At 37.0% G+C, this 17,870-nt stretch overlaps 1 protein-coding gene across 1 annotated transcript in view; it reads right to left on the bottom strand.

The window, feature by feature from the left end:
- Positions 1–1,113: 1,113 nt before the first annotated feature.
- LOC129774635 (kinesin-like protein KIF14) overlaps positions 1,114–17,870 on the bottom strand; it is a 43,673-nt gene continuing 26,916 nt past the window's right edge. The window contains exons 2-4 of the mRNA XM_055778421.1: positions 4,150–4,760; positions 2,832–3,018; positions 1,114–2,473 (exon numbers count right to left, since the gene is read on the bottom strand). Coding sequence (XP_055634396.1) covers positions 1,295–2,473; positions 2,832–3,018; positions 4,150–4,760 — 1,977 coding nt within the window. The 3' untranslated portion in view covers positions 1,114–1,294. The remainder of the gene's footprint in view (positions 2,474–2,831; positions 3,019–4,149; positions 4,761–17,870) is intronic.

Here is a 17,870-nt window from a genome sequence, read left to right on the forward strand (position 1 = left end):
AAAACTGTTTGGGACGTGATTTGAGTTTCCTTTGTATTCGACGCTGCTGCTGCTGACGACGTAAAGATGGCTTCGTAATACATTTATATTCATGGTTGATTCTCGCGTACTGGCAATGAAGAGTGTATATGCGATGTCTAGTGAACTTTCTTAATGCGACCTTCTGTACGGATATCAGTCGTCATAGAACGCAGCTTTGCCATGGTTTACGGGACGTGCGGAGGCACTTCTTCTTCGACACATGTCTATTGATAGAAGCTAGAGAGCAACTGTCTCACACTACGACGGTCGGCGTTACCAAAGTCGTTAGAAACGGTGCAGGTGAAATATCGAAATTCTGTAACAGCTTTGTGCCAACGTTAACAAGCAGGGGTGGTTGACGAGCGGTTAGCTTCACAAGAAAGCAGGAGCCTCGTCTAAAAATGGAGCTGTGTCGTGCGCACTCATATAGCAGAGATCCAGGCTACTGATATTCGGGTAGGTAAAGTGATCATTTTGCGAGAGAGCGGCTAAGCGGAAAACAAGCATTGAGGTGGAGGACCGAATAATCCAAGTCTGGATGAAGGAAGTCGTTGCGAGATCTCTTCCATGAAATTTCTGGAAGATTAAAGTCGCCCATCAAGATGTTGATGGGCGTCTGTTGGTTTAGCGGCTTCCGAAACAGAGAAAATTGACGGGATGTATTCGGATATACCGTGATGCTTCCTTATTCTAACCATTGCCTAGTTTTATGTCAAAAAACGTTATTAGGCACTGATGGAAATAAGAGATGCTGTCTCAGTATTAAGAAAGTTTAAGTTGGCATTTCCAAATATTGAGCTTTGCTATAGAAGGACACTAGACGGAGTTCCATCCCTTACACTGCCCATTGGTACTTTGATTTCGGAAATGCACCGATGGGGAACAACGAAGGAAACTAAGATCCTATTTTGAGCCAGATCAACCACCAAGGTATTGAAATAAATTGTGTTAAATTACCCCCCAATGAAAACGTACATATAAAATTTGAACTTATTTGTGTGCATATGCGTTTAGATACGCAAAAACTCGTAGAATGTCGCTACATAGGGGTGGAAATTTCTCTTGAGTAAAATAAAAATGTAAAAATCTTCTCATGGGTTATTATTATGTGAATAAAATAAATCGCAAAAGCAATCGGTAATAATTTTTAATAAATAACGAAAACCGTTTAATACTATGGTAGAAGTATAAGGCAAGTCTTTACGTACAAACGCGCTCGTCTTGAAACATCATTTCGAACAACAAACTATATACTCACTCCTCGAAGCTTGGATTAGTCCAGCAAAAACCTTACAGACTTTGGTGTTTTGGCCAGCTCTGCTGCGGTGGCCTGTTTCATGCTTTGTTCCGTCAGTATGAATCGCATATCCTGAACAGCATTCTCGATTTCCGCTATCGATCGGAGAAAATCTCTCACCATGCCATCCTCCGTCCGTACGCTGGAATTTAGATTCGATGTGTCGGCATCATCTGGCTGTTTTGCATTCTTCCGTTGTTGTTTTTCGCAAAGTTTCTTCAGTTTCAATGTTGCAACTTGTATATCCTTCAGTTGGTTTTGCGCTTTCATTTCAAATCGTGGGAATTTCGTAGGGGAAGGCGATTGTTTGTTGTCTGGGACGTTCTCATCACACTGGTCTGGTTCGTCATCGACGAACAGTTCCTTGCGTATGTTGTTGTTATTTGGTGTCATAGATTTGAACATTGACTTGAGCAAGCCCTGTTGCTTCACACTGCTGTTTGGAGGAACCGATTTTCGGGTAGAATTATTTCTTCCCATGATAACGTCCTTCACCGAACTTAGATTCAGAGATATTCTGCTCGAATTGCGGGACTCGTTCAGAGAGTGGTTGAAATCACCAATGTCTGCTTTCCATTCCAGATCGAACGTTTCAAACATGTTCGTCGCGTTCAAATCTTCCCGATCTCTGACCACTCCAAGCCAATACTGCAAGCGAGCAGGTAACCATTCAGCCACATTACCGTTAGCCTTATCGAAAATATTTACAACGGCTCTGAAAATCCCTTGCTCGTCTAGCACCTGCGACTGTTGGAACTCATATTCGATTCCTAAATCTCTACACCTTTGGGTTGCTTCTTTCACCATCAGCTGAATCTGATGCAAGCTTTCCTCACTTGGTCTTTCCATGATCATCCTTATCTCATCTGCCAGATTCGATTTGAAGGGGGTGAATTCAAACGAACTGTTCCGTTCATCGTCGGTACTCTGCTTCAGCATTGCTTCCTTTTCCGTCTCCAGCAGCTCTTTGTGGCATTTGTATTTGAATTTTTCCAGCTCCAGAGATGCCAACCGTTCCTCATACTGTCGCTCGTGAGCCATCCGTTCTGCCTCGATCCGTGAGATGGCAGCCTGCTTCTCCGCATCCAGCTCCCGTCGTAGTCTATTCTCCTGTTCACGTAGAATTTCCTGATGGGCCAGCTGGAAGTCGACCATCTGGGGAGAGGAAATAATCGAGGTTGGTTTGATAGTTACATTCGAAAGCAGCGCGTACTAGGCGTTTCATTAATTTCGTAGCATGAATAGATATTATATTCATGATTCCTAGTGACAATTTGAATGGGATTGGCCTACCTTAGAATTTTTTCTTCTTTCTTCTCACTTTTTAATTAAACAATCTTCAAGAAATCGCATCAATGCATAAAATGATTAGCGAATGTTCAATCGAGAATACAATTTGGGATTCGTTCCTAATTATGCGTCTTTATTCTATTCGATATTTCCGTAACATTTTAAGAACATGCTCCGCCCACGTTACACGCTGCAAAATACTGTTATAGCGTTTGACACTTACTATTTGCTTACTGCGCTTCGGACACAGTGGATTCGATACGCGGAAATAATGCGAACCTCCAATAACCACCCGGTCGTTGTGGAATAGTTGCCTTCGCTCCCGAACCAGCTCTCCATTTACAAAGGTTTCGTACTGATCGGAATCCTCTGGCGTTATATGAAGTTTTCCATTTTTGTTCTCAATAGAGCTACAAAACATTTGTTTTTGTTTCAACACAATCATTTAAGTATTGTCAATTGAGCAATTCCAAATGAAACCGACAAATGACAAAACATGAGTATTTTTGATTCGAATGAAAGTTTGTATTCCGTTTGGGTTGGAGGAAATATGAGTTTTCCACAGCATTTGGGAATTTTTTGACTCAAGTGTAACTCTTGAAAAAGAAGTATCGATTTTAGTAAAAGAAATCTTTGATAATTTATATCTCAAAAACTATGAGTCGTTCCGAAATAGTGTTTTAGAAAAAGTTATAGAGTATAGAGAGTTATATCGATGTTGAAACATGAAAAAAATATACACTGAGAAAAAAAGTAGTACTCTTTTTTTATTTACAAAAAAACACTTTAATTTGCAATACTGCCGTTCTACGCATAACTTTCTGGAAAAACACAAAAAAGTTGTTGTTTGTTCCCAACTTAAAAAAAACATCAAGCTCAATTGTCCCACGTTGATATTTCATGCATAACTGTCTCGCCATGTATTTTTTGTAGATTGATAATGAATGAATCGATTCAAGTACAAGAATTTTATGTCACGCTTTCTGCAGGGCTAATGTACTCTTTTCTGGTTTGGAAGAACGAACTTATTCTCGAACAAACAAAAAAAAGGTTAATTTGCTTGATGTTGTTTTTTTAAAGCTGGGAAGAAACAACAACTTTTTTGTGTTTTTCCAGAAGGTTATGCATAAAAACATCGTTTTAGGAAGAAAAGTGAAAATTGTCAAAAAGTAACATGGGACAAATATGCGTAGAACGGCAGTATTGCAAATAATTTTTTTTTTTTTAAAAGAGTACTAATTTTTTTCTCAGTGTATATGTTTTAACCTTTTAACATCAATACTCTATAACTCTTTCCAAGACACTATTTCGATAGGACTCATAGTTTTTGAGATATAAATTATCAAAGATTTCTCTTACTAAAATCGATACGCTCTATTCAAAAGTTACACTTGAGTAAAACAAATTCCCAAATGTTGTGGAAAACTCATATTTTCTCCAACCCAAACGGAATACAAACTTTCGTTCGAATCAAAAATACAAGTTTTTAAAATCGGCATTTTAGTTCGATTTCATTTGGAATTCCACATTTGTGTCCTTACCAATGATGGTGAGAGACCAAAGGTCCCTCGAGCACAATGTCCGGCGAAGAGAACGACGACGGTCGCCCAATTTTCACCACCCCAGCGGGAATAATATACAGCAGCGTACCGGAAAGCATAGGATCGGCCGCCAAGTTAACCAAACATGGTTCCTTCTGCTCAGCGGATAGCTCGAGAGCCAAGCCTTTCCGTCTGAGTAGTTTCATCTCCGTTCGTCGCACATCCTCCGCTTCTTGCAGTCTCTGCCTCCACGATTTCTGAGCCTTGGCCAGTTCCTGTTCGGTTTCCGCCAACTGTTGCCGCAACGCCTCAACCTCGCCATCGTCAACAGACGTTTCGATGATAATCTTCCGGGGCAGCTGCTGTTGCTGTTGATTGGCCGAGTGCCTTTTCTGTCGCTCGTAATCCTGCCGCAATACTTGCAATCGTTCCACCTCGGCTCGCAACTCTCTAATAATTCGGTCATGAGGATCCTCGTTCACCTTGACCCGGTTGACGATGGTACGGGCCTGGCAAGCGTACCGCAGAGTGGCCAAGGTTTCATCCAAATGTGTCGCTGCCGGCGAAATGGTTGCCAACATTACCGTCCGCGAGTTGCCTCCAAGGTTTTCCTGCAAAGATGTGATAATAAAAGTGTTAATTACCTCTAATAAGGTGAGTGTAGCGAGGACATGGTGGCTGAATGGAATGGAAATTGAAGCGAGGAAGATGTGCACACATTCCTCGCTTTTCATAAGTCCAATTAGGTTGCAGGAAGTTGACAATAACTGCTTAATTTAAGTGAGAACAATGAACAGCATGATCACGAGAAGTAGAGATGAGGTAAATTATATGTGTTTCCTAGAGAAAGATGACATTGACCTATTCCATACTGGCTATTTGGTATGGTCGTAGCTTTCTGTCAGCAATGATACAATTCTGAATGGAATTAGTGCAGAGCTATGTCGGTTACAATTTCTTCCTTTCCATACTTTGATTGCCGGTGTTTCAAGTGAAAATCCGGATCTGGATTTTTTATGTCTTAAACAAAAATAGCAATCTATCAGTAAGATTAGAATTGATGGCTCAGCGGCACTGATACGGAACAGAAGAGATTCACTGAGTCGGAAACAAACAGCATAAGCAACTTACAGTTTGCCGGTTGTGTATTTTTTTGCGGTAATAACAGCGAATGATGAATGAAAGGCGATAGCCGTATTCAAGGTCAGGGTAGATTATCGTTACTGCATTGTCGTGGAACTGCACTGGGAAGATATTGAGAATTGCAAAATGTAAAACTACAACAAAGAGTAAATTATGACCGAAGAAAGGTGCAAGTTATAGTCCCATGATTACGATTATATGGTTAATGGACCAGGATGAATTCAAGTTCTTGAGAGTTCATTGGTTGATTGAGTTTGATTCTTCATAATGCGTTTCTGCACCGACGGATGTGTAGTATGTTTCTATTTCGAACTCTATTATAGCAATTCCACGTCCAATCACCTGATCCTCTCTGATTTTTTTGAAACTTGATACTCACGATGGAAGCTACCCACAATCACAATTTTCTTTATCATGTGATTGTTTTATACGACGTCTGATTTTTTTAAAAGGGCGTATTCAAAATCATTGATCATTTTCTCAAAAAATTGTAACCAGACATTTAGATGCACTGTTAAATAAATTTACTCGAAAATTGGATTTAACATTAAAAACAACCCTTCTTCGATTTCTTTTTCATTTTTATTGGAAAACCATTTTATTTAATATTTAACAATTTAATAAATTTAAATCCTTTGTGAAATCCTAACCATTTAAGGACATAGCTTAAGTAACTTAAAAAATGGAATCTACATGCGATTCAACATGAAAAACTATATGTAACGAGGTTCTGGTTCTCGGTTCTCGAGAGATAACCATATTTTTGAATGAAATTATGGTAATAAAATTTCTATATGATGTCGGAACCTTAGTGGTAATGTCCAGCAGCAGTATGCATTTTCTAAAATTTCACAAGTATGATTCCAATTATATTAAATTTGTTATATCCCGTGAACGGTTAGTCCTAGGATAAAACGTTATACAGCGCGGACTCGATTATATACAGTCTCTGTTTTGTTTTCACTGTATATAATCGAATTCTGTATATAATCGAGCAAACAATAATTTTTTTCATTCGTTTTAAGCATATATTTTTCGTTTATTGAAAATAAAAGAAGAATTTTATTTTTGATTCACCCCCTAAAGTCAGAAAACACCTTTCTCACACGAAAAAAATATTTTTTTCCAGAATCTCTCAGAAGGTGATAGATGATCATATTTCATGAAAAAATCCGTCTACGCATATGTTCGAATTTCAACAATGACAGAGTTATAGAACTTTTTTTTGTTTCGGACTCTGTTGCCTCAAACTGGCTCTACTCTAAAAAGTACCCTGCGTAAACTCAACAACAATTCTGCAAACGTGAGTCTGGATCTAATTCTGTTGCATGGAAATTTGAAAGATGAGAAAATTTAGTACAACATATAGTAGTAGAACATTTTAATTAGTGGATTTTAATAACAGTTTTGGAAGTGAAAATTTCAATGTTAGTAATTTTTAATGTGTTATCATTAAATTTATCCCAAAAATTCATATTGAACTTGGACGTTTCTATCAATCAAATTAAAGTTCTCAAACTACTCTACAATTTGTTCTTTGACACTCAACTACTATCTTTCTTAATTTCGCTGCAATTCAAGCAAAATCTTCAAAAATAACGATTTTTACCCCACTGTACATATAATAGCCACTTGAATTCCATTAAAAATTAATTTTTGGAATTAGTCACAATGATCCAATGATGCAGCGTTGCATAGCTGCATCAGAAATAGGTTTAAACAGCGTAACGCATAGTACTCCACCTATTGATTTGAAATTTGTTCTTCAATTTAGTTCTAGGTTGCACTCAAATAAAAAAAAATACAACTGTTTGGTGAACTTTTAAGTGCTGTAATTTCATTAAACTTTATCTGACGATTTTTCAGAAATTTATGAAGAATTGATACAGAAGATAATTAGATAATCTAAAATATTTCCGGTGTTCCACGACCTTAACAGTATTGATTCACCAAACGGAAAGGTTTCAGTGATATTTGTCAAATATTTTTTTCATTGTTTATTGTATGTTACAACCAGTTTTGCCACATTTTCATCTGTACCAGAGGTGTCAAAAATCTTTCTCATCTGTACTTTTTCTCTCAAAAATCTATACCATCGAAAATATTCAATGTTATTAGGATGAAAAAATACTCATTTATTTATTACAAATACTACGTTTACATTTGCAAGTCATTCGTGTGTTTGATGATGCTTATACAGAGTTTATTCTGAATATAAATTGCATACTATCATTTATTAAAATTTTCGAGTTGCCGCCACGATGTTTGATAAAATCTATTGATCTTAAAATAGTGTTCATCGTATCGTTGCTGAGCCCATTTCGAAGCTTATTTTTGATCTGATTATATTAAAAAAAAAAAACGCTCGACGGTTTCCGAGAAGTGAGTCATAGAACGTTACAAACAAGGCAATAAAGCGCCGAAAATGCGAGCGTACCGCCAAATCTTTTTAGTCATACAATCATCGTCCACCAATCCTGCACATGCTCATTTTTTTAAACTGTGATTTCCTGACGAAGTAATTCTATCTTCAGGGTATGAAATTCATTCGCCTCTAACATAACATTAATGCTTGGCAAATTGGAAAAGTTTCTGGGATTTAACATTTCTGCAGCCTTGAGCGTCGGAACATCAAAATCGCATCTTCTTCTCATTTACTTGATCAGCTCCACGGAAAAACTGCGATAAATATCCTTAAAAATGATCTCCCTTTCTCTGTCCATTGTTCTGACAGTTTCTTCTACTACTATTCCAACCTTAAAAAATCTTGCCGCTTTTAAATGATCTTCAAATTTAATTAAAACGTCGTAAGATTCCTTTTCTGATATTTGTGAGAATGATCAAAGAAGAATCTTTTAGCTCTCCATTTAGCATAGTGAATTCACGGTTTTCAGCCAGGAACAAACGATTCAATCTGTTGATTTGGGGCAAAACATACTTCAAAAAAGCAACAAAGATTTTGTTATTAAATCTTTGAGAGTAGTTCATATTCTGCAAGCAGTCTGATTCTTGTCACATTCATACTAAATGGTGAAAAACAAAATTAACTCTGAAAATCGTGAAATGCATCTCATCGCCACCGCCACTAACGAAAGAAAACGGATGGCCGGAAAGTGTAGGATTTTAAGCGGCTTGAGTTCCAAAATTATGTCAAAGCATCAATACTCAACATAACGTTGTACCATTCTCACTTTAAAGTATACACTTCATAAACGATGAGAATCATGAGTTCGTATTTTGTGTACGAGTATTCTTCGAGTAAATGTCACGCCACAGTTGAGCCGCGGATCTCGGTTGGGAAACATTGGTTTAACATACAAATATTTACGGTGTTACACATTCAGTATATTTCAGCAGATAGGACTATATGCTATACTACGGATAATTTTCCGCTTAGAAGATGCACACATCACTTCAGAGTGTACTCGTTGATAACAGTATGCATACTTCGCCTCTGGCGTCTTTGATAGTTTGGCAGTCATCTCACTGGACAGATATAAGCTAAAGCAAATATAATCTTATACTTCGTCTTATCTGCGGCAATATGGGTGATATGTTTTCACAGTAAACTACAATATGTGCTTAGAGTCATATGTCCACAATAAAACACAATTGAACAGATAGCCCATGTATTTGTTCCATCAAGTGTCCCGTTCTTGGATATATAATTATCCTGAACATAGACGGTTCATAATTATACCGACAAATACATTTTGTTGGATGACATTTAAAACGTCGCCTGTACTTCATTTTTTTCAAGTTTCAATTCACAGAATGCTTTATTAAGATTCTGGATTTCAGAATTCAAGATTTAATTCAGAATCCCAAAGCGTCTATCTTAGATCTAAATTCTCTAAAAAAATCGAATCTAGGTACGTGACTGTGATTCTAAATGCTAATGCCAAAAGCAAGTTGCGAATTCGTGTCACAGATTTAAATATCGACTTCAATTTTCATTTGCAAACATAAGTTTCTAAATACACCCATACCTCGCTTTACGGCCTAGATCAAACTCGGCCGCAAAATGAAATGCCGTATAAGTAATCAATCAGTTTTCAAAAAAAAAACTTATTTTTTTGATTTACAAAAAACTCAAACTTTGACGGCTGTGCGACACAAGTAAATGAAATCCGATTGAGCTGATATTTTGCAAAGGGTAGTTTTTCGTGGGAATTAACATTTTTAGGAAAATTCCGTTTAAAAATTCGAGATGGCAATTTCCATTGGCACTCTAATATAAACCTACCTAGATATATCAACATCGAAAACATTTTTTTTTTGCCGTTATAGCGAAACATTTTAGGCCGTAAATCAAAAACGTGCCCTAATTGATGAGGGCCATTGTAGCGAAATGCCGTATAAAGAGCGGCCGTATAACGAGGTATGGGTGTACTGAATAACAATTACAGATGTTTAACAAAACAGAGTTTCGTATTCATCTTCCAGATTGATATTCAATTTGGAAATCAAATACCATATGCGGGCTATAGATTTAAATTTCATATGCTGATTATAAATTTAGAAGTTTCGGGTTCAAATTCCAGATTAGCTCCGAATCGGCAAGTATTTATACCTCAAATTGCGTATACAGGCAAACCTGTTTTTGTGCGGTTGCTTTTAGTGCGATTTCTCATTTGTGTGACTGTTTAGGTGCGATTTTATGATTTGTGCGATTGGTTTGTGTGATTCAAGACCTGATGTCATAACAAAATCGCACAAAAAGAGTCGCACAAACGAGGAATGACGCAAAAATGGACCGCACAAAAACAGGTTTGCCTGTATTACCAATTTTTGAATTCACATGATTTGGGAAGCACGCTTTTATAAATTAGATGAACAAAAATATGTTTGTGGGTATAGGGGTACAGATGTAACGCTCGAGTCATTCAGTATCTGTACGTACTGTTAATTTACTGCAGCGCTCCGGGTGAGTGTTTTGACAGCAGCTTGTTTTGAAGTGTTTTCTCTCTCGGGGCTGAGAAGTTCGTGACAATTCATTTTGTTTCAAAAAAGTTATACTTGGTGGAAACCGCGAGCCGAAAAATAATTTTGGACACCCAAACTTTGAATATTGGAACACACAGGAATTTATTCGCGAAATAACACGGGAAAATGGTTCCTAGATATACCGGTTTTTTTTGGGTACAGATATTAAATGACAAATGACTTTTACATTCTAAACTCCAAATTACAGATTTGTATTCATTACAACTTTTTCCATTTTCAAATTTCATTCGGATTCTATAATTCACGGATTCAATTTCCAATACTTAGGACCAACAGAATTTTCATTATAATTTTATCTAAAACTAATATTTAACTCGTGATTGAACTGTACTTAGACAGCAATCGAATAGAAACTCAGAACAATGATTACATTTATTTGACCATTTTCTGTTTTCTACCAAGCACTTTAATTTAAATACAAACAGCTCGAATAAATGAATATTTCAATTCGTTCAGAAATGATGATTGAAACTTCTCTTCATTGTGAAAAATGAAATGGATGAAATTGAAATCAAATAACCGGTATTCGATAAAATAATCTCTCAGAGATTTCGCGAGCTGATTCAGAGCTATTCGCATTGTGTTTATGGTAAATGATGTTCAAACACCCATCGTGTCACTAAAACCACTCTACGATTTTTTTACGATTTATTACATACTAAATTCAATAATCCTCTAATCAGTTGTTTTGATGATGTTGTTTATTGTCCAAATATGCATGATTGACGTAAGAGCCAACTGTGTTTCTGAATTGAAAAACAAAAATAATAAAACCCCTCCGACCCAATTTTGACCATTAATATTATTTCAATAGAGACAGCTTATTCTATAAAAATAGTTCCAAGTCATGATTATTCAGCTGAAAACAAGAAAAAAAGAGTTTTATCACTGAGTGGTGTTGATTAGAGGCGTGTAATTCAGCTCATCATGATGAACAGCTCAGATCAGCTCAGCTCGTCTAAACATTCTTTTTGAACAGCTCTTCAGCTCAGTCGTCAGTGTCGACGTCTGGTGACGGCTTTCAATTTGGGTCCCAAACTTGATAGTGTAATCCAAGTATATCCTAAGGTGGGCCAACTTGCTAAAACCACTCTTCAGCCATCTTGGAAGTCTACTGTGTTTTTTTGTAAACAAAACACAATACGCTTGAGCCCAAGCTCGCTCGTGATCAGTCTGTCTCTTTCACACTTCAAGCAATTAATTCCCTTACTGCTTTCTTCCGTAATGTTTTCATATACCGCTCCCCTAACCAACTTAGTGACAAAACGGCCTCACCTTAGGATATACTTCTAGGCGCCTTGGTGTTATTTTCATCAGATTAGAAGACACGGAGCCAGTTTTAAAATGTTAAAATTTAAATGAAATTTCACACCATGTTATTAAATAACTTGAAACACGTATTCCTAACTCTTATTTAACCATTTGTTCATACATTTCCGATATTTTTACTGAGACTTTTCATTATAATGTGAAGTTGCCTTCAAAAACAAATTTCTTATAAGATTTTTTCACCGTCTGTAAACAAAGTGTTTTTCATTGAAATAGAATACTAATTTTATACACAGAAGTTAATTTTCATTCATAATTTTATTTTTACGTGTTCCTTCTGCCTGAAAGTCAATTATTATTATTATTTTTGGCGCCCCCTAAACTGGTAAACAACGCTCAATGCCGGAACAAATGAAACTGAACTGATGTCATAAAAGAAGAGCGAGAGGCGGTCAGTTCATTTGAATCTTACAGCTCACACACTCTCTGCAATTCTACAGCTCTTTTCCCTCCGGCACCATTATCAAAGCGAGCTGAAGAGCTGTTTGTTTTTTTTTGCGAGCTTTTCCGTGTCAACTCACTTCAAAGAGTCGATTCTTCGGAACAGCTCACGAGCGGATGACACATCTCTCGTGTTGATGGCTACTGATGTATCGTGCTGGTGAAATCATTGTAATCATTGTGAAATGATTACATAGCTTCAGGCGTATGATGTTCGTGGGACTGCTAGTTCACAACATGGTTTTGCTGAAAACCCGATTTTGGCATATATGCGACCACACAATTGTATTAAAGTAAAAAAAGGTAAATATAAAAACGGTTTCCAACTTATATTTACAACAAATAATTTTTAGATTTTGTATCTGATTACATACAAATGTTATATTATAAGAATATGTCCAGTCAATGCGATAGTTACCTGCGCCTGAACAGTTCCTGCCAACATATTCATCCTTGGAGACGTTCTCGACAAAACACGCTATTAGATCTTCGATATCCAGTCCAATGTTTTGTTTCATCAGCAACATTGCAGAAAATCCAGAGTCACATAAAAACGTTGGCGTAAAAGGTAGCAACACTCGTAACGCTAATTCCGCAACATTCAATATTCCCAAAATTCGCACTGTACTTTATCCTCAAACAAATCTTTCACAGCAGAATTGCTTTGAAGATTGATGAGTTAGTTCTGAAATCGGGTTTTCTATCTACAGCCCTCCTACTAGTCGGTTCTGGAATGTTTTGCTAGCGAATTGTTTGGGAAATTCTCTTCTTTCGATTATGACAGTTCTGTACGGTAAATTCTGATTAATCGGAAAAGATTTGAAGGATAGAAACCGAAAGATTGATCAGATTCATATTGCAAATGCATTGAATTTGGCTAAATAAATCGTATGTATTGATCAATGGGACGCATTGAGAACAATTAGAGCAAGTCCAAAACTCAAGGATTGCGATATTGCCACGGAATACAATTCAAATAGAAGTCACATTCGGAAGATTCATCTGTGAGAAGGAACGATCTCCAGGATATGCCGAGGAGATGTCATCAGCAAATAATAAAATGTTCTATGGTGAAAATGTATAAGAAAAACTCGAGCTCTCTAACTATGAGCTCGAAGATTTATAACGAAGAGTGCCAAAAAAAAACACATTCTGTTGGGCTCTTCACTTTTCAAGACATTTAAAATATGATCTGAGTAACGTGGATCTGCTCCTTTGAAAGTTTGATGAAAGTGGATCTGCTCCTGAAGTTTGAAAGTGCCCGAATCATCCCGATCTTCTTCGTCGCACCGTGCGGATGCGTAATTCAAATCAAACTCGTCAAAATTGTGACGCGACAATAATTTGTCCATACTTTGGATTATGTCATCTTAGCAAAGAGTTTGGCATGTCGATTAAAAATGGGCGGTCTTGTCGAATCGATTTTTCAAACGGCGTAGGGATCGATCCACTGATTAAATCGGTACCAAGAAGTCGATCTTTGCCGAATCGATCTTTGAAAAATTAAAAGCTTTTTTTTCGATTTATCTGATTATTTTTTATGAATGTCGTCTTTTATTTAAACAAGGAAAACAAATTTTATATTCCTATTCAAACATCAAAAGCATTTTGTTTTGTTCCTCCGTATGAAGGCCGTCCAAAACCAAACCAAACATTTCGCCAGTAATTGATGTCAACATCAAGTTCTGTGATCCTATGCGCAACTGGTACATCCCCTCAGTAGCTACCGCTAGTTTGTTTCTGTCAGCATTTGCACAGAAGTAAATCGTAGAAGAAGCGATCCAAATGTTGACATTATGTTGCAAAAGAATGTTAGTTGGCCTTCGGTGAGATAAAAAATCTATGTTTCCTGAAAAACAAATCCACAAAACAGTTTTTCTAAGATCGAACAGATCGAAAGCAAAAAAAACGATTTTCTCGATTTTCTCGAGTACAAAAGATCGATTCAAAAAATCGGAAATCGGGACGGAAAAGATCGATCTCCTAAGAATCGATCCGCGATCGCCCAATCCTAATGTCGATACAAGATCCACAGTCGTTTTAACCCTATTTGATTGCATTTAGCATTTATCAAATCTGGTAAAAGCAAATCATTAGGCGTCGTGCACAAATTACGTAACGCTAAAAATCCGGGTTTTGGACCACCTTCCCCCTACGTAACGCAATTTCCTATCCCTAATACACAGAAAGTAACGCAACCTCGACCCCCTCCCCCCCCTTATCGCGTTACGTAATTTGTGCACGACGCCTTATCTATTTTTTTTTCTTACGTAGGACTACGTCTTTCAATCTGTACTGGAATGTAAGTCCAATGCTTCGGAAACGGGACCGTTGTATTTAGTGTTCAAGATTTTGAGCGTTAATACATTTTTGCCGGATGAACCGGAATGATAATCCCTTCATTCAGAAGTTCTACGAGTGATGTGTGTTACTTGTTAACCTAAAAAATTCTTTCAATAATTCAAAGCTTCGAAAGGATACTATTATATGAGGGGCTCAGAATGCAAGGGGTGTAAGTGACTTGATCGATTTCTCTTCATCAACATTTTATTTAGTTAATAACTCATCTGCAAAAACGTTTCAATTTAAGTTTGCTATAGAATCCGATAGATGAGGTTCTGACCTATCTTCCACATTGTCAAATACAGCTGGGAACGTATTTGCAGCTAAGGTATGACCAAAAGAGAGAGAGGATGTAGAGAAATCGATCATATCACTTACACCCCTTTCATTCTAAGCCCCTCATATTACATCTGAGTCATGATTGCTCAGCGGTTGATACTTTTCATCGACTGGGAGCAAAAATTACTATGAATATTGTGCGCGCCCTGGCCAACCTCTTTTCTATTTTGCTACCGTGTTGAACGGACATGTAATTTTTTTCGTTAGAATGCATTTTTAGAACATGCGCGAAGAAGCATAGAAGATATAGAACGTACTGTGTCGGTTCTCATACCGTTAGGGAGAGAGTGTTTGTGTATGATTGGATCGCACTTAAGCATTATTGATTTTATGCGTTATCAAAGATATAATGATGGTGGCGGTAGAACAAATATAGTGGGTGTCTAGAAAAAGAAATACATACTGGCAGTAAGGACAAAAATCTCGTGTATTGTTCTTCCATCTTCAGCCACGCAAACCCATCGGTTCTTTTTTTGGCCATTCATTTTTCCTATTGTTCGTTTTCATCCAATTTTTCCATTTTTCAACACAATCGTGAAAAATGAAGAGAGGACTGTGAATGCAACCATGTTACGTATGTAGAAAAATCACACATTTTATATTTAATGTATGATGTACAAATTATGTCATGCTGAATTGATACGAAAGTTTCCTACCAATCCGCTATCACCCAACCTTATAATTCCATACTTATACAAATCCACTCACATACTTACAAAAAAAAACTTTCAGAACATCCATTCATCGATTCATCGATTGAGAATTGATTCAGATACAACTTCAAACTTATGATTACTAAGCTTCCACGTCAACCTTGTTGTTAAATCACATATATAACCTACCCCACCTCTATTTGTCATAAATGTGTTTTGGACTAAGCGCCGAATTATGAATTAATAAAGAGTTATCTTTCGAGTAAAGCTAAATTCATGGCAATTAAAATGATGTTAAATCTGTGTTTTATTTCAGTTTAAAGTTTTATATCTCTAATTCATACGTTTTTTTACTCCCTGTGCATTTTTAAAATATATTTCTATTCTCTCACTCAGCTCAATATTCAACTGATAGTTCTAATCTTTCTTCAGATTCTCTGCGACTGTTGTTATTAAGAATCACTATTTATCCACATGCTAGAAAAACATTATTTGCAACGATCCTTTCGGATTAGAAGATCTCTGCGTAATCAATAAAAGCAAATGGTTTCAATTCTCGATTTTCTTTGGTAATAAACCGTGTCATGAAGAGTGATATCACGTAAGCGAGGTATCTTCGATAACTTTTATATTTTCGGAGAAATAACTCTGACAAGCTTTGCTTGATAAGATATTGTCGATTTGGTGAAAACAAACCCATCAATAATGATTGTATAGGCTGCAGCTAAATATAGCTCTTGGTAACTAAAATACAAAATACGAAACAATAACGTAGAAGGTGAGATACGTGTTTATTGTAACAAGATCTTTTGAAAGTGTAATTATTCATTGGTTTTACTATTGTGTTTACCGGTGTGTTGTTTCGATGAAGCAGTCATCTTCACACCACCGTAATCCGTACATTCCGATAAAGAAAACTAAAACAACTTTATGACAACAAATAACAATTACCACCGATTTTTATCGTATTTCGAATAAGCAAACGTTATCGGTAATTCAATGGGCAAAAGATATTCCTACTATCTTAACGTAGCAGCACAGTAAGGCGATATTCATGATCAGTAAGGAAAAACCTGTAATGCAAAAATAGAAAACAAAAAAACCGGTTGTAATTACGACGCTGCACATTGTTTTACTTTTCCGCAAAGATAAAGATAAAGAGCCGGCAAGCCGAGAACGCATCCAACATGGTATCAAAACAACAATAAGTTCTAACGCTGAACGCGAATCTATTCGACACGGCACCGCCGGTGCATCATAGCAAAGTAGAGTTTCTATTTATATTGTTCTCGACGCAATCTTTTCGATTCCAACGAGAGTGCGAAAGTTAGGTTGATTATAAATTGCGCTCGGTGTATATTACGCCTTATAACTTGGAGCATTACGAAGTTGTGTTTCTGATTAATGAGGAAATTATCAGCGTGTAAGAGGTTGTATAATAATAAATACGTACAGCATCCGAAGAGTGCACTTCGAACGTCCTCCCGCTTTAAGGTTCACGTGACCTTATGCCAATCTGGTTTGAAAAGCGCGGGACGTGACGCACGTAGCCTCATCCTACCTCTCCGTTGAGCAAGGCGAATCTTTTCTTCGCTTTCAAATTTGATTTCTTCCCGTGAGACTGTGATTTTATGTTCAACCAACAGGCGCGCCAAGGATAGGAGGACGTGCACTGATTTATTATTGAGCCTGAATAGTTTTTCTCTGCCTATTCCACCGTTTAGAATATCTCAGAAGTTAGCAGAGATTACCATAAGCGTGTTCATGATAACCACGGACGGAAATACTCGGAACATTTCGAAAATGAATAGACAATTGTTTTTCTGGGAAACGAGGCAGCGTGCATAATTTTAAGAAAATATCAAGTTTCTCGTTTGCGAGACCATTTTTGGTTTTTTTTAGTGTATTACTCTGGTTTTCTTCGAACATACAAATAGGGGAAAGCATTTGGATGAGTTCTCAAAAGGAAGTGAATGAAGCAAAAAAGGTTTAAAACCACTGTTCTAACTGGATAAAGCTTGTCCTGGTGGTCAGTTAACTCGAAGCAACCCGGGCCTTACAAAGTCAGTATCATTGGCAAACTGTTACTCTATAATGAATGTACTGCATTTCGTGTTGCACCTTATTCACGCTAGCTCAATATATCGTTGTTATCTTTTCATGCTCGATAAATAAAATATTCTTTCTGCGTACACGCCCCTTTCGCTTTTCATTAATTCCTTTGAAAGGTTGTGCAGTAGTTTACCGTGAGTAATCAGCTATCGATGGTTTAGTGGTAAGCGTGACTGCCATACCATACCTCACTATGTCATATGTCTCTGTTAATACCACTTTTTTGATGATGACCCGGGACGGTCCATTTTGTTGAAATGAAGAAACAATTTAAAACATCACTTTCATCTCTTGGTTTCGAAAACGACAAGTCTTGTTCGGTATCCGGCTAGATGATGGGTTGCTTTCCGGTAT

The sequence above is a fragment of the Toxorhynchites rutilus genome, chromosome 3 (genome assembly GCF_029784135.1).
Source record: "Toxorhynchites rutilus septentrionalis strain SRP chromosome 3, ASM2978413v1, whole genome shotgun sequence".
Taxonomy (NCBI): Eukaryota; Metazoa; Arthropoda; class Insecta; order Diptera; family Culicidae; genus Toxorhynchites; species Toxorhynchites rutilus.